This window comes from Neovison vison, chromosome 11 (genome assembly GCF_020171115.1).
Source record: "Neovison vison isolate M4711 chromosome 11, ASM_NN_V1, whole genome shotgun sequence".
Lineage (NCBI taxonomy): Eukaryota > Metazoa > Chordata > Mammalia > Carnivora > Mustelidae > Neogale > Neogale vison.
In genome coordinates this window covers 120360097-120378624 of record NC_058101.1, presented here as the reverse complement: position 1 = coordinate 120378624, position 18528 = coordinate 120360097, and the positions used below count along the sequence as shown (strand labels likewise).

Sequence of the window (18528 nt, the reverse complement as noted above, 5' to 3'; positions counted from 1 at the left end):
CACTCTCTTACTGACTAATATACAGGTAGGGAGATTACTGTATTTCCATAGCAACTTCTAATCCTGTTTTGCCTATTTCTCATTTTTGTAGGTTAATGATACGGATGTTACAAACATGACTCACACAGATGCAGTGAATCTGCTCCGAGCAGCACCCAAGACAGTCAGATTAGTTCTAGGACGAGTTCTGGAATTACCCAGGATGCCAGTGCTGCCTCATTTGCTCCCTGACATCACATTAACATGCAACAAGGAGGAGTTGGGTAATGCACATTCAAGCTTTGTGTGGGGTGATTTTCTTGGCTAGGTTAAAATAGTACTCTTAAGACTAAGGAAACCAATATTTTCTATTCCCTGAAGGTTTTTCCTTATCTGGAGGTCATGACAGCCTTCATCAAGTGATATATATTAGTGATATTAACCCGAGGTCAGTTGCAGCCATTGAGGGTAACCTCCAACTGTTGGACATCATCCACTATGTGAATGGAGTCAGCACACAAGGAATGACCTTGGAAGAAGCTAATAGAGCGTTGGACATGTCACTTCCTTCAGTGGTGCTAAAAGCAACAAGGTACTCTGCAATTACTTGTGGGTTTTGTGTGTTTGCACAAGTGCCAGGCTGTTGATTACACTTAGGCTATTTTAAAAAGCTACTCTTAAATTAGTAACTCACAGCTAAACTGGCAAGAATTAATAAAGTTAGAACAGACTTTTTTTTTTTTAACATTTTTTATTTATTTAAGTAATCTCTACACCTGACTTGGGGCTCAAACTCACAACCCCAAGATCAAGAGTCACATGCCCTTCCAACTGAACCATCCAGGCACCCTCAGAATAGACTTACCAATAGGAGATTCCAAGAGCACGTTAAGAGGATTAGTGTTTGGTTACGTGTTTGCAGTTGCTAAGAGGGTGGTTACCATTGTCGTCAGGATGTTTTCAGTTGTAAGTAAACAGGAAAAATACAACTCAACTTGGTTTAAACAATAAAGGGTTTATATGATTTTTTAAAAAGTCCAAAGATGAGCTGGTCATTAGGTAAAATTTGATCTGGACTCTGGTTCCATTTTTTGCTGTTTTAATTTATTCTTCCTTTTCTGTGTTTCCTTCATGATCGTTAAATGTCTGTGTCAGTTTCATGTCTCATACCTATATACTGCACTATCCAGAACAATCTTCTGACAAGTCTCCCCAGTAACCATGATAAAGCAAGGAATGTCTGCTGATTGCCATAGACCTAAATGCTGGTCCCTGAACTGAGGCAAAGAGACTGATTGGCCTAGACCAGTCCTGGCCCATTCCTGGAGCTGCGGCAAAGTCAGTCCTACCCAAACCTCATGTCTACAACCATTGGGGCATAGACTTATCACTTTCACTACACCTTATAACAATTTCACATTATAAAAAGTGCTAATAGGCACTTTCCTTTCACTTAATAATAGAAATAAATTAGAAAAAAAATGTATGTATTCATTTCAAACTCCTACAAATAAAGTGGCTTAAATGATAGAAGTTTATTATCTTAATAGTTCTAGAAGCAGAAATACAAAGTGGGTTTCACTGGGCGAAAATCAAATTGCTATCAGGGCCGCATTCCTTCTGTAGTCTCTAGAAGAAAATCCATTTTCTTGCCTTTTCTACCTTCTAGAGATTCCCTGTATCCCTTGGATCATGGCTTTCTTCCATCTTCAAAGCAAACAGTCACAGCACTCTACTTCTGTTGTCACATCTCTTTCTCTGACTCTGCCTTTCCTTCTTATTTCACTTATAAGGACCCCTATGATCACACTGGGCCCACCCAAATCATACAAGATAATCTCCCCACCTTTGATCCTTAATGTACATCTGCAAAATCCCTTCTACCGTTATGTAAAGTAACATATTCACAGGTTTGGAGGATTAGAATGTAGACATCTTTGTGGGACTGTTATCCTGCCTACCACAATGTATATACAACGAGGCTTTCTGGATTACAGATTTATGTTACATTTTTATCTGTGATACATGGTGAGTTTTACATAGTATGTCTTTCAATATACAGGAACTATAATTAAATCATGTGATCATAAACATTTGTTCCTTCTCAAACTTTAAATTAGACTGTGTACTTTAATTCTTTAAATGTAATCCCTGATCTCATTCCCTCCTATATTTCTAAAAATTTGATTGGCTTGCATTTATTTTCATAGATGTAGCTGAATGTTAATTAGTGGAGGAGGAAAGTGTTCAAACAATCTGGAAAATATTTTTGTGAAAATTAACATCTCCTCTAACCATAGATCTAGCCGAATTTTTTGGCTTCAAAATCCATTGAGTAACCTTTACCTCAGCCCTAAAATCACTTTCTTTTGCCTTTCTGCTTTTACCTTCACTGTAGTCACTACATTTACAGTGGTGCTAGCCACAATTACTTTCCCCTTCTTTCTTCGTCTAGCTTTCTCCACTACTGTATACATATCTGTCCTCTTGAGAGTCTAAGGGGTAGCTATAATGGAGGGATAGAGATTTGTCTGTGTGTCATGAACGGTACAGGGTCTGTCATCTTACCTGACTTGCAAGCTAATAAACCACCCAATTACTGTTTCTTGGGTGCTGGTAGAAGGTATGAAACTCCTGGATCAGAGACAAAATATTTTTTTTTTCTAATTTATTTGACAGACAGAGATCACAAGTAGGCCGAGAGGCAGGCAGAGAGAGAGGAAGGGAAGTAGGCTCCCTGCTGACCAGAGAGCCCGATGTGGGGCTCGATCCCAGGACCCTGGGATCATGACCTGAGCCGAAGGCAGAGGCTTTAACCCACTGGGCCACCCAGGTGCCCCGAGACAAAATATTTTTTGAGTAACCACCATGAGCAGCATGGGCGTGGTATCAGTGTCAATTCCATACACCTTCTAAGTCTCCCGAATATGGCACATGTGGGCCCAGTGGCTTCCTGAACATGTAGTGGGTCGTATCATTGAATACCATGAGGAGAAGAGAGAGAGAACCTGCCCCTTTATGTCACCCTGTAAGAAAACCTGCTTTTTATTTGGAGAGAGAGGCTGCCTCATACCTCAAGCTTTCTCCTACAAACACAGCCTTGAGAGTTGGCCCAGATAAAAAGCAGTCAGGGCCTTGCACTCCTAGGGTACCCAGGAAGAACATACAGAACCCAAATTGCTTCTCCCAGCACTGTATACTTTAGGCAGACTCTCTTTTCTCTCAAGTACTAGCAATGAGAAGATAGCATACTAGTCCTCTGCTTCCAAGGTGCTTTTTTACAGATTTTCACATTGGGTGGTACTATCCTTTTTACGATCCTTTGAACATATATATATTTTGTCTAGGTTTCACTTTAAATAATTTTTTAAAAACACATATCAAGGACCTCAGATATATGAAACGTAATGATCAATACTATAATTCCTAAGTTATCTTTGAACTATCACCTGAGTATAGTGAACTATAATTAGATCAGAATATTATAAATGTTTTAACGAGAGGGGAAATGTGGTAATGTGTTAAACTGAGACCTAGAAAAAGATCATGTAAAGAAGTGATTCTTAATCTTTTTTCAGTCAAGAATATCTCTCTCCAGAGAACACGTAAATATAAATTGACAGAGATTTTGTCTGCAGTTTCAGGGGTGCCCAGTCCTCCCTCTGAAGCCCATCTAAAATAAAATTCCTGGGGGTGCTTGGGTGGCTCAGTGGGTTGGGCCTCTGTTTTCAGCTCAGTTCATGATCCCAGAGTCCTGGGATCAAGCCCCACATTGGACTCTCTGCTCCACAGAGAGCCTGCTTCCTCCTCTCTCTCTGCCTGCCTCACTGCCTACTTGTGATCTGTCAAATAAATAAATAAGTCGTTTGTGTTTTGTTTTTTTTTTTTTTTAAATAAATAAATAAATAAAATTCCTGAAGCTCAATAGTTAGCAGATGGTTCAAAGGGTATTTAAATAAATATATTAATCTGGAATTGCCTTTTCTTTTTTTTTTTTTTTTTTTTTTTTTAATTACACAGAGATGGTCATCCAGTAGTCCCAAGTTCTAAGAGGTCTGCCTTTTCAACTCAGTCAACAAAAGCCAATGGTAAGGATACATTTGTTTTATGACACAAGTAGTTAGGCAAAGATAAATTTTTTTTTCCCAAAAGCAAGTTTGAAGACTATCACTACAATGTTTTTATTGCCCTTCCAGAGTAGAGTTTTTTCAGGATCTCTCTAAGTGCAAAAAATTACATTTATTTTTTTTTTATTGTTTTTTTTTTTTTCCAATTTATTTATTTTCAGAAAAACAGTATTCATTATTTTTTCACCACACCCAGTGCTCCATGCAAGCTGTGCCCTCTATAATACCCACCACCTGGTACCCCAACCTCCCACCCCCCCCCCGCCACTTCAAACCCCTCAGATTGTTTTTCAGAGTCCATAGTCTCTCATGGTTCATCTCCCCTTCCAATTTACCCAAAAGCACATACCCTCCCCAATGTCCATAACCCTACCCCCCTTCTCCCAACCCCCCTCCCCCCAGCAACCCACAGTTTGTTTCGTGAGATTAAGAGTCACTTATGGTTTCTCTCCCTCCCTATCCCATCTTGTTTCATGGATTCTTCTCCTACCCAAAAATTACATTTAAATAAAAACATTGAAATAGTAGAGCAGCATGGACCATGGGATTTAGGGCCAAAATAGACCTGAATTTATAAGTTCTATGTGACCTTCATGAGTTACTTGATCCCTATCTAAGCCTCTATTTCCTATCAGTAAAATAAGAATATTAATAGTAGCTATCTTATAAGTTTATAATGAAGGATAAATAGGATAATAATACGTGAAATGCTTATCATAATAATTGTCGCATAATAATTTATTCAGACAATTATTGAATCTCTTCATTGTGCCAGGTGTTGGTGTGGACACTGTGAATAAGGCAACAAATATACAAAGTATCTGCCTTACATTTTAACATAATAATAGAAATTGTAGTGTTAATAATTGTGGCAGTCACTAACATAAATTTAATGCTTACCCTGAACTAAGCATTCTTTTAATTGCTTTAGTCCTCACAACAACTCTGCGAGAATAGTGTTACTATAGTCCTCCATTAATAAAAGGGGAATTGGGACAGAGAAGTCTGACAACTCGCCCAAGCTCACAGAGTTAATAAAAAAAGTAATAAGTAAATAGTAATTATAAGTAAATAATAAGTAATAATAAGTAAAGCCAGAATTTAAACCTGGGGTGTCTGATTCCATGCTCTCCTTTACATAACTGGGCTCAGTAAGTGTAGCTTTTAAATGCTAGTGTTAATATAATAATAAGAATGATAGACACAGGGGAATGTGAAATTAATGTATTTGAAATGTGAATTTAGTACTTCATACAGAAGTAAACTTTTAGGTTATCAGGCAGTAGTATCTAAATACCAAAAGGATCTCACTACTGCAGTTCTGATTTATCTGCTAAATACTAAAGTACAACTCTTCGCCTCCTGGTCTGTTATCTTGAATGCCTTAGGGATCCTTACTACTCTCTATTAGTGCCAGTTCACATTAGAGTCGTACTACCTCATAGAAAAGTCAGGAGAGCATTTCCTAGCAAGCTCTGGGTCATCTGAAACTAAAGAAAGCTGTGCCCTGCCACCCCCTCCCCTTGTAAAAATTACCCAGTGATTTGTCTTTATGGGATTCTCTGATTTGACTTCGACAGAACTGATTTTTTTTTTTTTAAGATTTTATTTATTTATCGGAGAGAGAGGGCGAGAGAGCAAGCACAGGCAGACAGAATGGCAGGCAGAGGCAGAGGGAGAAGCAGGCTCCCTGCCGAGCAAGGAGCCCGATGCGGGACTCGATCCAGGGACGCCGGGATCATGACCTGAGCCAAAGGCAGCTGCTTAACCAACTGAGCCACCCAGGCGTCCCCACAGAACTGATTTCTTTATGAGTTCCGAAAATCATATAGTTATCAATAATAGGAACCCTCTTGTAGTGATGAGAATATAAAATGGTATAGCCATTTTATAAAACAGACAATTTCTTAAAAATTTAAACATGGGCCTCCCATATGACCCAGCCATTCCACTCCTCTCTTTGTTTACTCAAGAGAAAAGAAAGCATATATCCAGACACAGAAAACTGTCCATGAATGTTTTAGCAGCTTCCTTGGTAAAAATCAAAATCACAAACCACTCAAATGTCCAAAAACTATTGAATGAATGAATGAACCAATATATCCAAACAACAGTATACTATGTATACTACTTAGTAATAAAAATGGCCTGTTGAGACATATAGAAACACAATCAAAATAACCTCAAAATAAGACCCTGGAATGAAAGAAACCAGACAGAAAAGAGTTGATACTATATTATTCCATTTATTCAAAATTATAGAAAATGCGAATTATAGTGACAAAGCAGATTAGTAGTTGCTTGGAGACAAAGAAGGTGAGGGGCAGTTAAGGGAACAGGAGGGAGAGATTGCAAATAATAAACTGTTGTGTTTTGTACTATTCCGGGGTGATTTTTTGAACCAGTAGTCTATTATTGGTGCATTCTTTCAGTATTTTTCCTGGAAGTTTAATAATGTATTGTATCTCCTGGAAATGATATTAAAATGCATTCTTTAGCTCTTCATAATCCTCCACATGATTATAGAAATTTATCCCTACAAGTTTCATGTCAACCTTCATCTTTCTAGGTGAATTTTTTCTTTCTCTTTTTTTTTTTTTTAAGATTCATTTATTCAGTTTGAAGTGGTGGGGGGGGGTGGGAGGTTGGGGTACCAGGTGTTGGGTATTATAGAGGGCACGGATTATTCATTTATTCATTTGACTGAGCGCACACACAAGTCAGGGTAGGGACAGAGGGAGAGATTCTCAAGCTGAGTCCCCACTGAGCGCAGAGCCCCACACTGAGCTTGACCTCACCACCCATGAGATCGTGAGCTGAGCCAAAATCACCAGTCTGCCACTTAACCCACTGAGCCACCCACATGCCCCTCTAGGTAGAATTACTTTCAGGTCCTTCTCAAATAGATGTCCTTGAATAAAGTTATTTGTATTTTTTTCTTTTCTATTTTTTTTCCTTTTTAACTTTTCCAAATTCTACTATATCTTTCAGAAAATCTCTTAAAAATATAATTAAATGAAGCAAATGATTTTTAAATATGACTTTTTAACTGTAAGAAAAATCATTTCATTTTAGTATTTGTATTGAATCTTCGTGCTAATGGCTAAGAGTTAAAATTAACATTTGGCTTAGACATACGTTAAAAGTTCTAGTTAGTTGTATCCATAACTTACTTTACTGTGTTAAACTGATTGCCTTTATGAAATGATATACATGGCTTGCTACCTTCCCTTAAGTAGTAAAGTGAGCATATGTCACATAACAATGTGTTATGTCTCCCATTCAGTCGGGATAATTTATATTCAGTGTCTCAAAGTAAAACTATTCAGCCCAAACTGAGCTATCGTGCAAACTATAGTATTTTCTTTCAAGAAATTAGCTTTTTCCTTGGGATAAACCCTTTTGTAAATTTTGATACCTTCTAGTTGGTTTTAAATCACTTTGTATTATGACCTCTTCTGATACGCTAATAAAAATAAGAATATGCACAGAAGGGCACCTGGGTGGCTCAGTGGGTTAAGCATCTGCCTTCGGCTCAGGTCATGATCTCAGGGTCCTGGGATCGAGTCCCGCAATTGGGCTCTCTGCTCAGCGGGGAGCCTGCTTCCTCCTCTCTCTCTGCCTGCCTCTCTGCCTACTATGACCTCTCTCTCTGTCAAATAAATAAATAAAATCTTTAAAAAAAAAAAAATAAGAATATGCACAGAAATGTGGGTTTTCTTTCACTTCTTTTATGTCCCGCTTGTGGTTCCAGCTGGCTCTTCCCTGACTTTCTGCATTGTCCCTTCCCAGGTCATCACCCTGTGGAGTCTTGCTGCAAACCTGTCCTCACTCCTAGTAATTCATTCTCCAAGGTAAGGAAAAGTCTGCCTTCTCTGTGTCATACTTCCTTAGCTATGTAACAAACTTGTTTGTCTCGAACCAAACTGATTTCACATTTGAATATTTGTCTTTTTTAGATACATGTTGTGAAAGTTGGAATCTATTTTAGTGAGTTCATAGCCTTGCTAAAGAAAGCACACAGTGAAAAGCCCCCACACAAGTAACCTTCCAATATTTGGCACATATTTAGGTCTTGTATAAGCTAATTACTTGTACGGATAGCTTTAGCGCTGGGATTTTTTTTTATTAATGTGCACAATTCTTTTGGTTGTGTCTTACTCCCCAGGAGAGAAGAACATAATTAAGAGCAGAACTGGTCCTTTGGGTTAATGTTGACCAGCAGTGACTCTCAAATGACAGTTCTATACTGCTAGTACAGATGGCACTGACAGAAGATATAGGCTTATTTGCTTTTTAAAAGACATGGGAAATGCTTTACTGCATAATCAAATGTAAGAACTTAATTATTTAAGATTAGTGCAGAAAAATCTGGAGGTGGTTTAACAAAACTGCTTTAATACGTAACTAAATTCCACTTCGAGCTTTTTCTATAAGGCCTTACATATGCCCATTTGTTTGATTAGCATTTCTTTTTAAGATTTTCTTCTGGCATGTAATGTACATTCTAAAATGATCCCAGCTGGGTCTTCATTTTGTGGAATTGTTTAATCCCACACACATCCCATACAGTCTGTTCTGAACCCCACTATCTGAAAGTCTTTCCATGTAAGATCCAGAGCTGAGGCATTGGTCCCCTAGGAATCTGAAAATCCTATCATCGCAACAAGACTTCTGGGTAAGAGCTGGATTTAGTATAGTATAGAAGGTCAAAATTCTATGTCTTTCAGCTCACTGGTCTAGCAAATCCTGAAAAGATATTGTAGTAGAAGAATTATTAGGCAGAAATGATTGGGACACAAAAATAATTGAGATAGAGCAACACCCACTATTCTCTGTTTATTTGAAAGGTCTGCAATTACACACAGCTGGACCACCTGAATTTTCGTGCATTTCTAGTGTTAGTCATGCTGTATGATGTTCATTTTCTTTTTAATTATCAGCATGTTGTTGAAAGGGATGGGGAGAATTTCTGTTTAAATTATATAAAACCCTTAAAAACTAGGACCTTTGTTATTCATGGTTGCAAACATTTTTTGTTGGCGTTCAAATATTCCAGGAAGTTGTTCAAACATTGTTCTGTCCTTGATGCTAATATCTGTACTATGAATTTCTCATAAAGATTAAAGTTTCACAATCCAGTAAAACTTGACATTATATAAACAGTAGTTATAAAGAAACAATCCTGTTCCATCTACCATTTCTACTTTTGTCTTGATGAAAAGAGCAAGATCTTCAGAGCAACCATCTTTTATTTATGTATATTTATTTTAATTTATTCTAGTCATTAATGATGCATTTTTGCTCAAATCAGTTTTCTTTCAATAGGCCATGTACCATGAAGTGTTCACAATTTACCATGGAATTAGAAAGTTACATTCTATTCAATAACTATAGTTATGCACCCATTGTTACTTTTCTTAAATTGAGATGAGATTTAGACTAGATTTGAAAGTCTTTATATCCAGCAGTTGACCAGAATGCTAACCTAGAGTCTGTCCAAGTCACAGCTTCACTGATACTTAAAAGACGATTTTCGTTAAGATTTTATTTATTTATTTGACAAAAGAGAGATCACAAGTGGACAGAGAGGCAGGCAGAGAGTTGGGGGGAAGCAGGCTCCCCACCGAGCAGAGAGCCCGATGCGGGGCTTGATCCCAGGACCCTGAGATCATGACCCAAGCCAAAGGCAGAGGCCCAACCCACTGAGCCACCCAGGCGCCCCTAAAAGACAACTTTTTTCCCTTTCTCTCAACTTCTAAGTTTAGTGATCCTATAAAACTTTACTAAAAAGTTATATGAAAGATAAGTCCCATAAAATATGTCTTAAAAAAAGATTTCTGCAGTCAAACAGATTTAGGAAATACTATGTACTAAAGTTTTCTTTGACAACTCAAAATTTGGAATAATAAACATTGTGAGAATTCTTGGCATAAAAATAATGATTTCATGTAATGTGTAATCTGTTTCCGGAGATTTTTGGTGATGGATAGTCCCATCCTCTTTGTACATTCCATTATACCAATGTTTCCTAGAAACACTGATCTATGATGGGTAGATTAAAAATGGATTTTATACTAAGAAAGAGGGAGAGAAGGACATGGTGGTAATCTACAGTCCCTCCCTAATCCTGGAAATTAGTAAAATATAAACTAATGATTTGCTCTGGTTTCATACCATAGGTTAATGGGGAAGAAATAACTGAAGTTTTGTACCCTGAAGGAAAATGCTCTACTTACCAAATGAAGGGATCCGCAAACTTGATTCTCTCCAAAGGTAGTTTTCCACATCAATCATCCAGTTACTCTAAATGCCCTAATAATTCAGGTAATAAAGAAATATTAGCTATTGGGAATACATGCTTCTGTAGTGTAAAAAGGAAGGACTGTTGTTCAAAGAAATAAAAGAACAATGTAAAATTATTGTTACATTATTGTGGCATTACTATACAAAGGTCCTGTACTCATTCTCATCTCTAATATTAAAAATATTTTTTTTCAAGATTTTTATTTATTTATTTATTTGATAGACAGAGATCACAAGTAGGCAGAAGGCAGACAGAGAGAGAGGGGGAAGCAGGCTCCCTGCTGGGCAGAGAGCCCGACGTGGGGCTCGATCCTAGGACCCTGAGATCATGACCTGAACCGAAGGCAGAGGCCTAAACCACTGAGTCACCCAGGCGCCCCTTAAAAATATTTTTAAATGTTAGAAAAGACAGCTGTTTTTGTTTGATAGTGTTACTTATATTCCTTGAAACAGCAATTCACCTAATAATTTAGAAAATGTTTCTTGAGTATGTTTGGGCTGCTCTCTTACATCCTTAATCTTTGTAAATTTTATTTCTTTTTTTTTTTTTTTAAGAGAGAGCATGTGCGCAAGAGCATACATGGCAGTGGGGGGGGGGCAGAGAGAGAGGGAGTGAGAGAATCTTAAGCAGGCTCCTCCCCTAACACAGTGAGGGACGTTGGGGCTCCATCTCATGACCCCAATATCTTGACCCGAGCCAACAACCAAGAGTTGGATCCTTAACCATCTGACCCATCCAGGCGCTCTTGTATATCCTTAATCTTTGTAACATAACTTCTTTAGTTGAGTTTCTTTCATAAATTAATAATTTGGGATTAATTTAGGAAAATAAGCATTAGGTTATTGCTTCACAGACATAGATTTTGATTTATTCTTTTTAAGTTGTATTTGTGTGGTCTTTCGTCATGGCAGCCAGAGTCATGCTGGGACTAGAAATGACTAGATTCCATGAGTGTAAACTGCTTTTCCTGTCCTGGCTGCTTTTCAAAGGCGAGGCTTAAAATCCAAAAGACGTACTATCCTTGATTTGACACAGTGTCTCTTTCTCATGTCAGTATTTTTATAATAAAATCTCATATGAATTCCTTTTTTCCAAGAATCTAATGTACCAGAAGATGATATCTATGATGATCCTCAAGAGGCTGAAGTCATTCAGTCTCTGCTGGATGTTGTGGATGAGGAAGCCCAGAATCTTTTAAACCAAAATAACGCAGCAGGAGACGCCTGTGTTCCAGGTAAATGAACCAGAGGAAAGAAGTTGGTATACTAAGGAATACAAAAAGGCCTCTGGGGAGCATTTTAATTCTTTTTGGCCCATTTATTTCTCTCCCAGGTTCGTTGAAAACCAATGGGAAGTTATCTGAAGAGAGAGCAGAAGACACAGACCGTGACGGTTCACCGTTACCTGAAGATTTTACGGAGGTAAGGATAATGCCTAGATAAACACTCTAGGATGCTGTATCTTGTTAGAATCATGTATCTCCCTATTGAAAGCTTGCTTTCTCTGCTGAGGCCTTCCTTCTGCCTCCCCCGCCTCCACCATTTCCGATTTCCCAGCACTGCTCACCCCCTGCCCTGACCCTGGCATTCACAGGTTTATATTTATCTGTCTTGTTCCCGTAGACATTTGAGTTTGCAGCCTGTGGTCGTGTGCTTGGACTGCCATCGCAAAATACCACCGACTGGGTGGCTTAACCTACAGAAATTCATTTCTCACAATTTTGGAGACTGGAAGTCCAAGATCAATGTGCCAGCAGGGTTGGTTTCTGATGAGACCTCTCTCTTTGGCTTGCAGATGGCCAGCTTTTCATTATGTCCTCACATGGCCTCTGTGTTTGTGCACTCCTGGTATTTCTTCCTTTTCTTACAAGGGCACTAGTCCTGTTGGATTGGCGCCCCATCCTTATGACCTCATTCAGCCTTAATTACCGCCATAAAGACCCTATCTCCAAACATTGTCACATTGGGAGTAGGGCTTCAACCTCTGAATTCTAGGGGAATCACAATTCAGACCATAACAAAGTCATTGCTTTAACCAGTTATAAAATGTGTAATTAAGTAAAATTTCATTCACAATAGTTAAAAACAAAACAAAAAAAAAAAACTATAAGCATAAATTCAACTCAAAATGTGTAAGACCTATATTACAAAGACATTAAAGCTCTGCAAAGAAGCAAAAGAAATATTAAATATTTCTATTCATTTTACCTAAAGTTTAAATTCTCCCTAGATTTACCCATAAATTAAATACTGTCCCATAAAAATCTTTCAACTTTTTTTTTAATGAGAAGCAGAGTGTAAAAAAGTTAAAAAAAGTAAGAAAGTAAAAAAACAAATTCAAGAAAGGAGGAAACATAGTACTGAGATAAAATGATATTAAATTTCACTTGGAAGAAATCAGGATGTAAAACTATCTAGTACAAATCTAAAAATTAAGGTTCAGGGGCATCCGGGTGGCTCATGCAATTTAAGATCTGCCTTCAGCTCAGGTCATGAATTCAGGGTCCTAAGATTAAGGCCCTGCATTGAGCTCCCTGCCCAGTGAGGAGTCTGCTTCTCCCTTTCCCTTTGTTCCTCCCTACCATGAGAGAACTCATGCTCTCTCTCAAATAAATAAAGCTTTAGTTAATTAATTACTTAATTAGCATTCATATCATATAGTTGCTCTACCAGCAAAGTACGATCCCACAAATTTGCACCTTGAGAATTCAAGATGTTTAAGACCAAACATTTTGGGTCAGTCCATCCTTAAAATTAATAAATTGACACTTGAATATATGAAACTTCTGCTTCAGGAGAGATTTTAACTAAGAGTAAGCAAAACAAAGAAAGTAAAAAAACAAATTCAAGAAAGGAAAAAACAAAGTACTGAGATAAAAACATGAAGTTTCATTTGTACCAAACTCTAAATGTGTTAAAATCACTGTGGAATTTATATTCATAAGCAGACAAATTCAAAAAAGACAAATATGACTAGCCTCCATAGCTGCAAGGAAGACTAAGCCAATATTCTGGAAGAGTTTTCTGTTTCATCTTTTATATTTCTAGAATAGTGCCTGTATTGGAGTAATTTTAAGTTTCTTTTCTTTTTTTTTGTTTTTTAAGATTTTATTTATTTATTTGACAGAGAGAGAGAGATCACAAGCAGGCAGAGAGGCAGGCAGAGAGAGGTGGCGGGGGGAACAAGCTCCATGCTGAGCAGAGAGTCTGATGAGGGGCTCAATCCCAGGACTCTGAGATCATGACCCAAGCCAAAGGCAGAGGCTTTAACCCACTGAGCCACCCTAATTTTAAGTTTCTTACAACTTCTGAAAATATTCAGTTTTTCATAAGTGCATCTCTTCGGGATCACTATAAACAAATTGCAGATTATTTACTGTATCAGTTTTGTTTTGTTTTTTTTTAAAGATTTATTTATTTATTTATTTGACAGAGAGATCACAAGTAGGCAGAGAGGCAGGCAGAGAGAGAGAGAAGCAGGCTCCCTGCTGAACAGAGGGCCTGATGGGGGTGGGGGGCCTCGATCCCAAGACCCTGAGATCATGACCTGAGCCCAAGGCAGAAGCTTTAACCCACTGAGCCAGCCAGGTGCCTCAACTGCATCAGTTCTTTTTTTTTTTTTTTTTTTTCTTTTTTAGATTTTGTTTATTTATTTGACAGACAGACAGAGATCACAAGTAGGCAGAGAGGCAGGCAGAGAGAGAGAGGGAAGCGGGCTACCTGAACAGAGAGCCCAAAGCAGGGCTCGATACCAGGACTCTGGGATCATGACCTGAGCCAAAGGCAGAGGCTTTAACCCACTGAGCCACCCAGGCGCCCCAACTGCATCAGTTCTTAACAGTGTATTCTACAACGCTGGAAATTTTGTGGGTTGTTTGTTTGTTTGTTTGTTTTTTAGCTTTTATTATTGAAATATAGTTGAAATACAATGTTATATTCATTTTAGTTGTTATACAACATAGTGATTTAACAATTGTATACATTATTCAGTGCTTACCCCATTAAGTATAATTTAACACCTGTAACCGTACAAAGTTATTACAGTATTACTGACTCCATTTCCAGTGCTGTACTCTTCATCTTCATGACTTACTTATTTTATAACTAAAAGTTTGTACCTCTTAATCTCCTTCACCTGTTTTGCCCATACTCCCACCCCTGTCCACTCAGGCAACCATCAGTTTCTTCTCTGTATTTATGAATCTCTTTCTGTTATTTGTTTGTTCATTTATTTTTTAGATTCCACATCTCAGTGAAATTATATGGTATTTGTCCTTGTCTTATTTCACTTAATATGATACTCTGTTGGTCTATCCATGTGATCACAAATGCCAAGATCTCATCTTTTTTATTCCTCTATTGGTGGATACTTGGGTTGCTTCCATATCTTGGCTATTGTAAATAATGCTGCAGTAGGGGCACTGACTGGCTCAGATGGTAGAGCATGCGACTCTTGATCTCGGGATTGTGAGTTCAAGCCCCATTTTGGGTGTAAAGATTACTAAAAAAAAAAACTTGCCATAAACATAGGGGTACTTCTTTTCAAATTCATGTGTTTATTTTCTTAAGTAAATACCCAGTGGTGGAATAAAGAGATTATATGTACAATCCCGAAAGTTTTAGGGTTTTAACCCTATGGGCCAAAATTTAAGGTGCTAACCATTGTATTATGAATAGTGTAGTATAATCCACAGTTATTTGTCACTCAACTATAATTTGTCACTCTATACTTGACTACTTTTTAATGAAATACTTAAGTACCATGTCTGAGTCTTATTTATGAATGAAGGAATGAATGCCAGTCATATACATAGTGTAAATTATCAAGTAAACTTTCAAAACTATTCATTTAGCTATTACTGAACTTGTTTGACTCTGATTAAGCTGGGCTAACAAGGTAAGAAGGTATGTCAGGGTTTCCATCCTAAATTTGCTTGTATGGTCTAGTAGTCAACTTGGAAATTGTACACATGTAAATAAGTAAGTGTAATTTTTTTTAAACTATAATAAAAACATGTCCTGATAATTGTTTATATTGGATTCAGAATGTTTTATTTCTTTCTTTTTAAAGATGTTATTTATTTATTTGACAGAGAGAGAGAGAGATCACAAGTAGGCAGAGAGCCCAATGTGGGGCTCGAACCCAGGACCCTGAGATCATGACTTGAGCTAAAGGCAGAGGCTCTACCCACTGAGTCACCCAGGCACCCCTCACAGGGTGTTTTAAAGAACAAGGGAATAATAGGGACCATACAGGCATTTGTTAAAATAATTGTTAAGGTAACTTGTCCTACTAAAGATTGAAATGGGGTCCCCTGGGTGGCTCACTTGTTAGGCATCTGACTTCAGCTCAGGTCCTGATCCCAGAGTCCTGGGTCAAGCCCCAGGTCAGGCTCCCTGCTTAGCAGGAAGCCTGCTTCTCCCTCTCCCACTCCCCCTGCTTGTGTTCCCTCTCCCGCTTTGTCTGTCTCTGTCAAATAAATAAATGGAATCTTTAAAAAAAAATGTTTTTAAAGATTGAAATGTAAGATTTATTAATCATGTAATAATGAAATTTAACATATTCTTCTAGTTGTAGCAAACTGCTCCTGCAGTATTTGGGTCTCTAAGACATCATACTCCATTACAATACAAGCTATTGATCAATGTTCTCCATGGAGAGACTCCTCACTTTAATAATAAAAGGGAAAAATAATTTAATACATTGAAAATTACTAAGACATTTCTGAAGAGCCCATTTTCAGATTTTAACACTGAAGTAGTAGAGGGCGCCTGGGTGGCTCAGCTGGTTAAGTGTCTGCCTTCAGTCCAGGTCATGATCTCAGAGTCCTGGGATCGAGCCCCGCATCGGGCTCCCTGCTCAGCAGGGAATCTGAGTCTCTCTCTCTTTATTTTCTCTCTCCCTCTTTCTGTCCCCAATACTCATTCTTTCTCTCTCAAATAAATAAATTCTTTAAAAAAAAAAAAATGAAGTCATGTAAAAGTATATACCAAATATGCATATCTAAGTAATCATAATTTAGCTTTTCATCTTGCTTTCTTACCTCTATGCTGTTAATACCCTTACAAGAAATGAAAAGCCAAGATGAGTGTGAAGGTGAACAGGTGGAACCAGCAAAAACTCTTGGGTCACTGAAGATGCCTTAGCCACAGTTTGACTTTAATTGAATATCATACGTATCTTTGTTACAGGAGGATGGACATAACAGTAAACATGGGAAATAATTAACAGGGAAAAATTGAACATTCTGAGATTGATTTTTTTTTTTAATAATGGGCTGAAGGGACTTTTATTTCTCTGTATTTTAGTCTGTCAAAATGAACGGCTGTGAAGAATATGGTGAAGAAAAGGTAAAAAGTGAAAGGTAAGAAAATAATCTTTTAAAGTATAAGGATTCCATTCCTTTTTATTTTTTTTAAGATTTTATTTATTTATTTGACAGACAGAGATTACAAGTAGGCAGAGAGGCAGGCAGAGAGAGGAGGAAGCAAGCTCCCTGCTGAGCAGAGAGCCCAGTGTGGGGCTCCATCCCAGGACCTTGGGATCATGACCTGAGCTGAAGGCAGAGGCTTTAACCCACTGAGCCACGCAGGCGCCCCTCCATTCCTTTTTAGAAGTGCCATGAAGGGGGCACCTTGGTGGCTCAGTGGGTTAAGCCTCTGCCTTCGGCTCAGGTCATGATCCCAGGACCAAGCCCCACATCGCATTGGGGCTTTCTGCTCAGCAGGGAGTCTGCTTCCCTGCCTCTCTGCCTACTTGTGATCACTGTCTGTCAAAGAAAGAAAGAAAGAAAGAAAGAAAGAAAGAAAGAAAGAAAGAAAGAAAAGTGCCGTGAAGATTTTCATTTAGATGTTGCTTTTGAAATTAATTTATTCTTTTTCAATAAAAGGAGAATATTTGACTAAATTATGGACCTATGCTTGAATATTAGGATTATTCTTAAAATACAGCTATAAGGAGGTTCTACTGACATGTGATAGTGTGTTTAGTAAAACATTCCTCCAAAAAATAAGTTTATCCTTGACCATGGGAAAACTGAAAGAAAGGTCTAAAAGGGAATGTGCCAACAATGATGATAGTGATTATCTTCTAAAAGGATTTAAATAAAGCCAAATAAGATAAGAAACATTTTAAAATCCCAAAATTTTGTCTATTGTTGACAACAGTTTCTAATACAAAAGAAGATTTGTCCCAATACATTGTTTAGTATTTTAAAAAAGTTACACAAGGGGTGGGTTAAGCCTCTGCCCTCGGCTCATATCTTGAGCTCAAGGTCCTGGGATCAAGCCCTGCATCAGGCTCTCTGCTCAGCAGGGAGCCTGCTTCCCCCTCTCTCTCTCTGCCTGCCTCTATGCCTACTTGAGATCTCTCTCTGTCAAATAAATAAATAAAATCTTAAAAAAAAAAAAAAGTTATACAAATGAGTTGGCCAACAAAGTGATTATACATAAATGAGTTTTGCTCCATATCAGATAATAACCTAACAAAGGGAGCTACTTACATTTTCCTAGAAAAGCAAATTGACAGTACTTTATTTTTTACTAAATAAATTAAGCAAGGGGGTACATATTATTAATGTAGAAATGCATACAGTTTAAATTTGAAAGATTAGGGGTGCCTGGATGGCTCAGCGTCTTGCCTTCGGCTCAGGTCAAGATCTCAGGGTCCTGGGATGGAGCCCTGCATTGGCGCTCTGCTCAGCAGGAAGCCTGCTTCTTCCTCACATTCCTGCTGCTTGTGTTCTCTCTCTCTCTCTCTCTCTCTCTCTCCCTTTCTCTCTCTGTCATAAATAAATAAAATCACAAATACATACAGACATACATATATACATACATTTAAAAGATTAAACAAGTATCTGGGCCAGCGGCCAATAATTGTAAAAATACAGACAGGCTCTACTCTGTTAAGCAGGAGAAGGGGAGGAAAGAGGAAGTGTAGATAAGTATATGTAATTTATTTGGGTGGCAATTGGAAACACTTTTAACATAAATTTTATCTGCAGGTTACTAATTCTTAGATACTTTTTAATTTTACGATCTCTGAAATCATGTACAATCATCAATATTGTTCCTTAATGTAAACAACAGTGTATCTTGCAGGGATAGATGTCATAGA

The 18528-nt window shown here is 37.9% G+C and overlaps 1 protein-coding gene across 10 annotated transcripts in view; it reads left to right on the top strand.

Annotated features, from left to right (window-relative positions):
- PTPN13 (protein tyrosine phosphatase non-receptor type 13) overlaps positions 1-18528 on the top strand; it is a 207050-nt gene that overhangs the window by 172413 nt on the left and 16109 nt on the right. For 6 of the 10 annotated variants that reach the window (XM_044224592.1, XM_044224593.1, XM_044224588.1 and 3 more), the window contains 8 exons: positions 92-263; positions 361-571; positions 4000-4067; positions 7899-7960; positions 10289-10433; positions 11510-11647; positions 11746-11834; positions 16722-16777. In XM_044224592.1, coding sequence (XP_044080527.1) covers positions 92-263; positions 361-571; positions 4000-4067; positions 7899-7960; positions 10289-10433; positions 11510-11647; positions 11746-11834; positions 16722-16777 — 941 coding nt within the window. The remainder of the gene's footprint in view (positions 1-91; positions 264-360; positions 572-3999; positions 4068-7898; positions 7961-10288; positions 10434-11509; positions 11648-11745; positions 11835-16721; positions 16778-18528) is intronic. The other 4 variants (XM_044224594.1, XM_044224590.1, XM_044224589.1 and 1 more) reach the window with 1 other exon arrangement.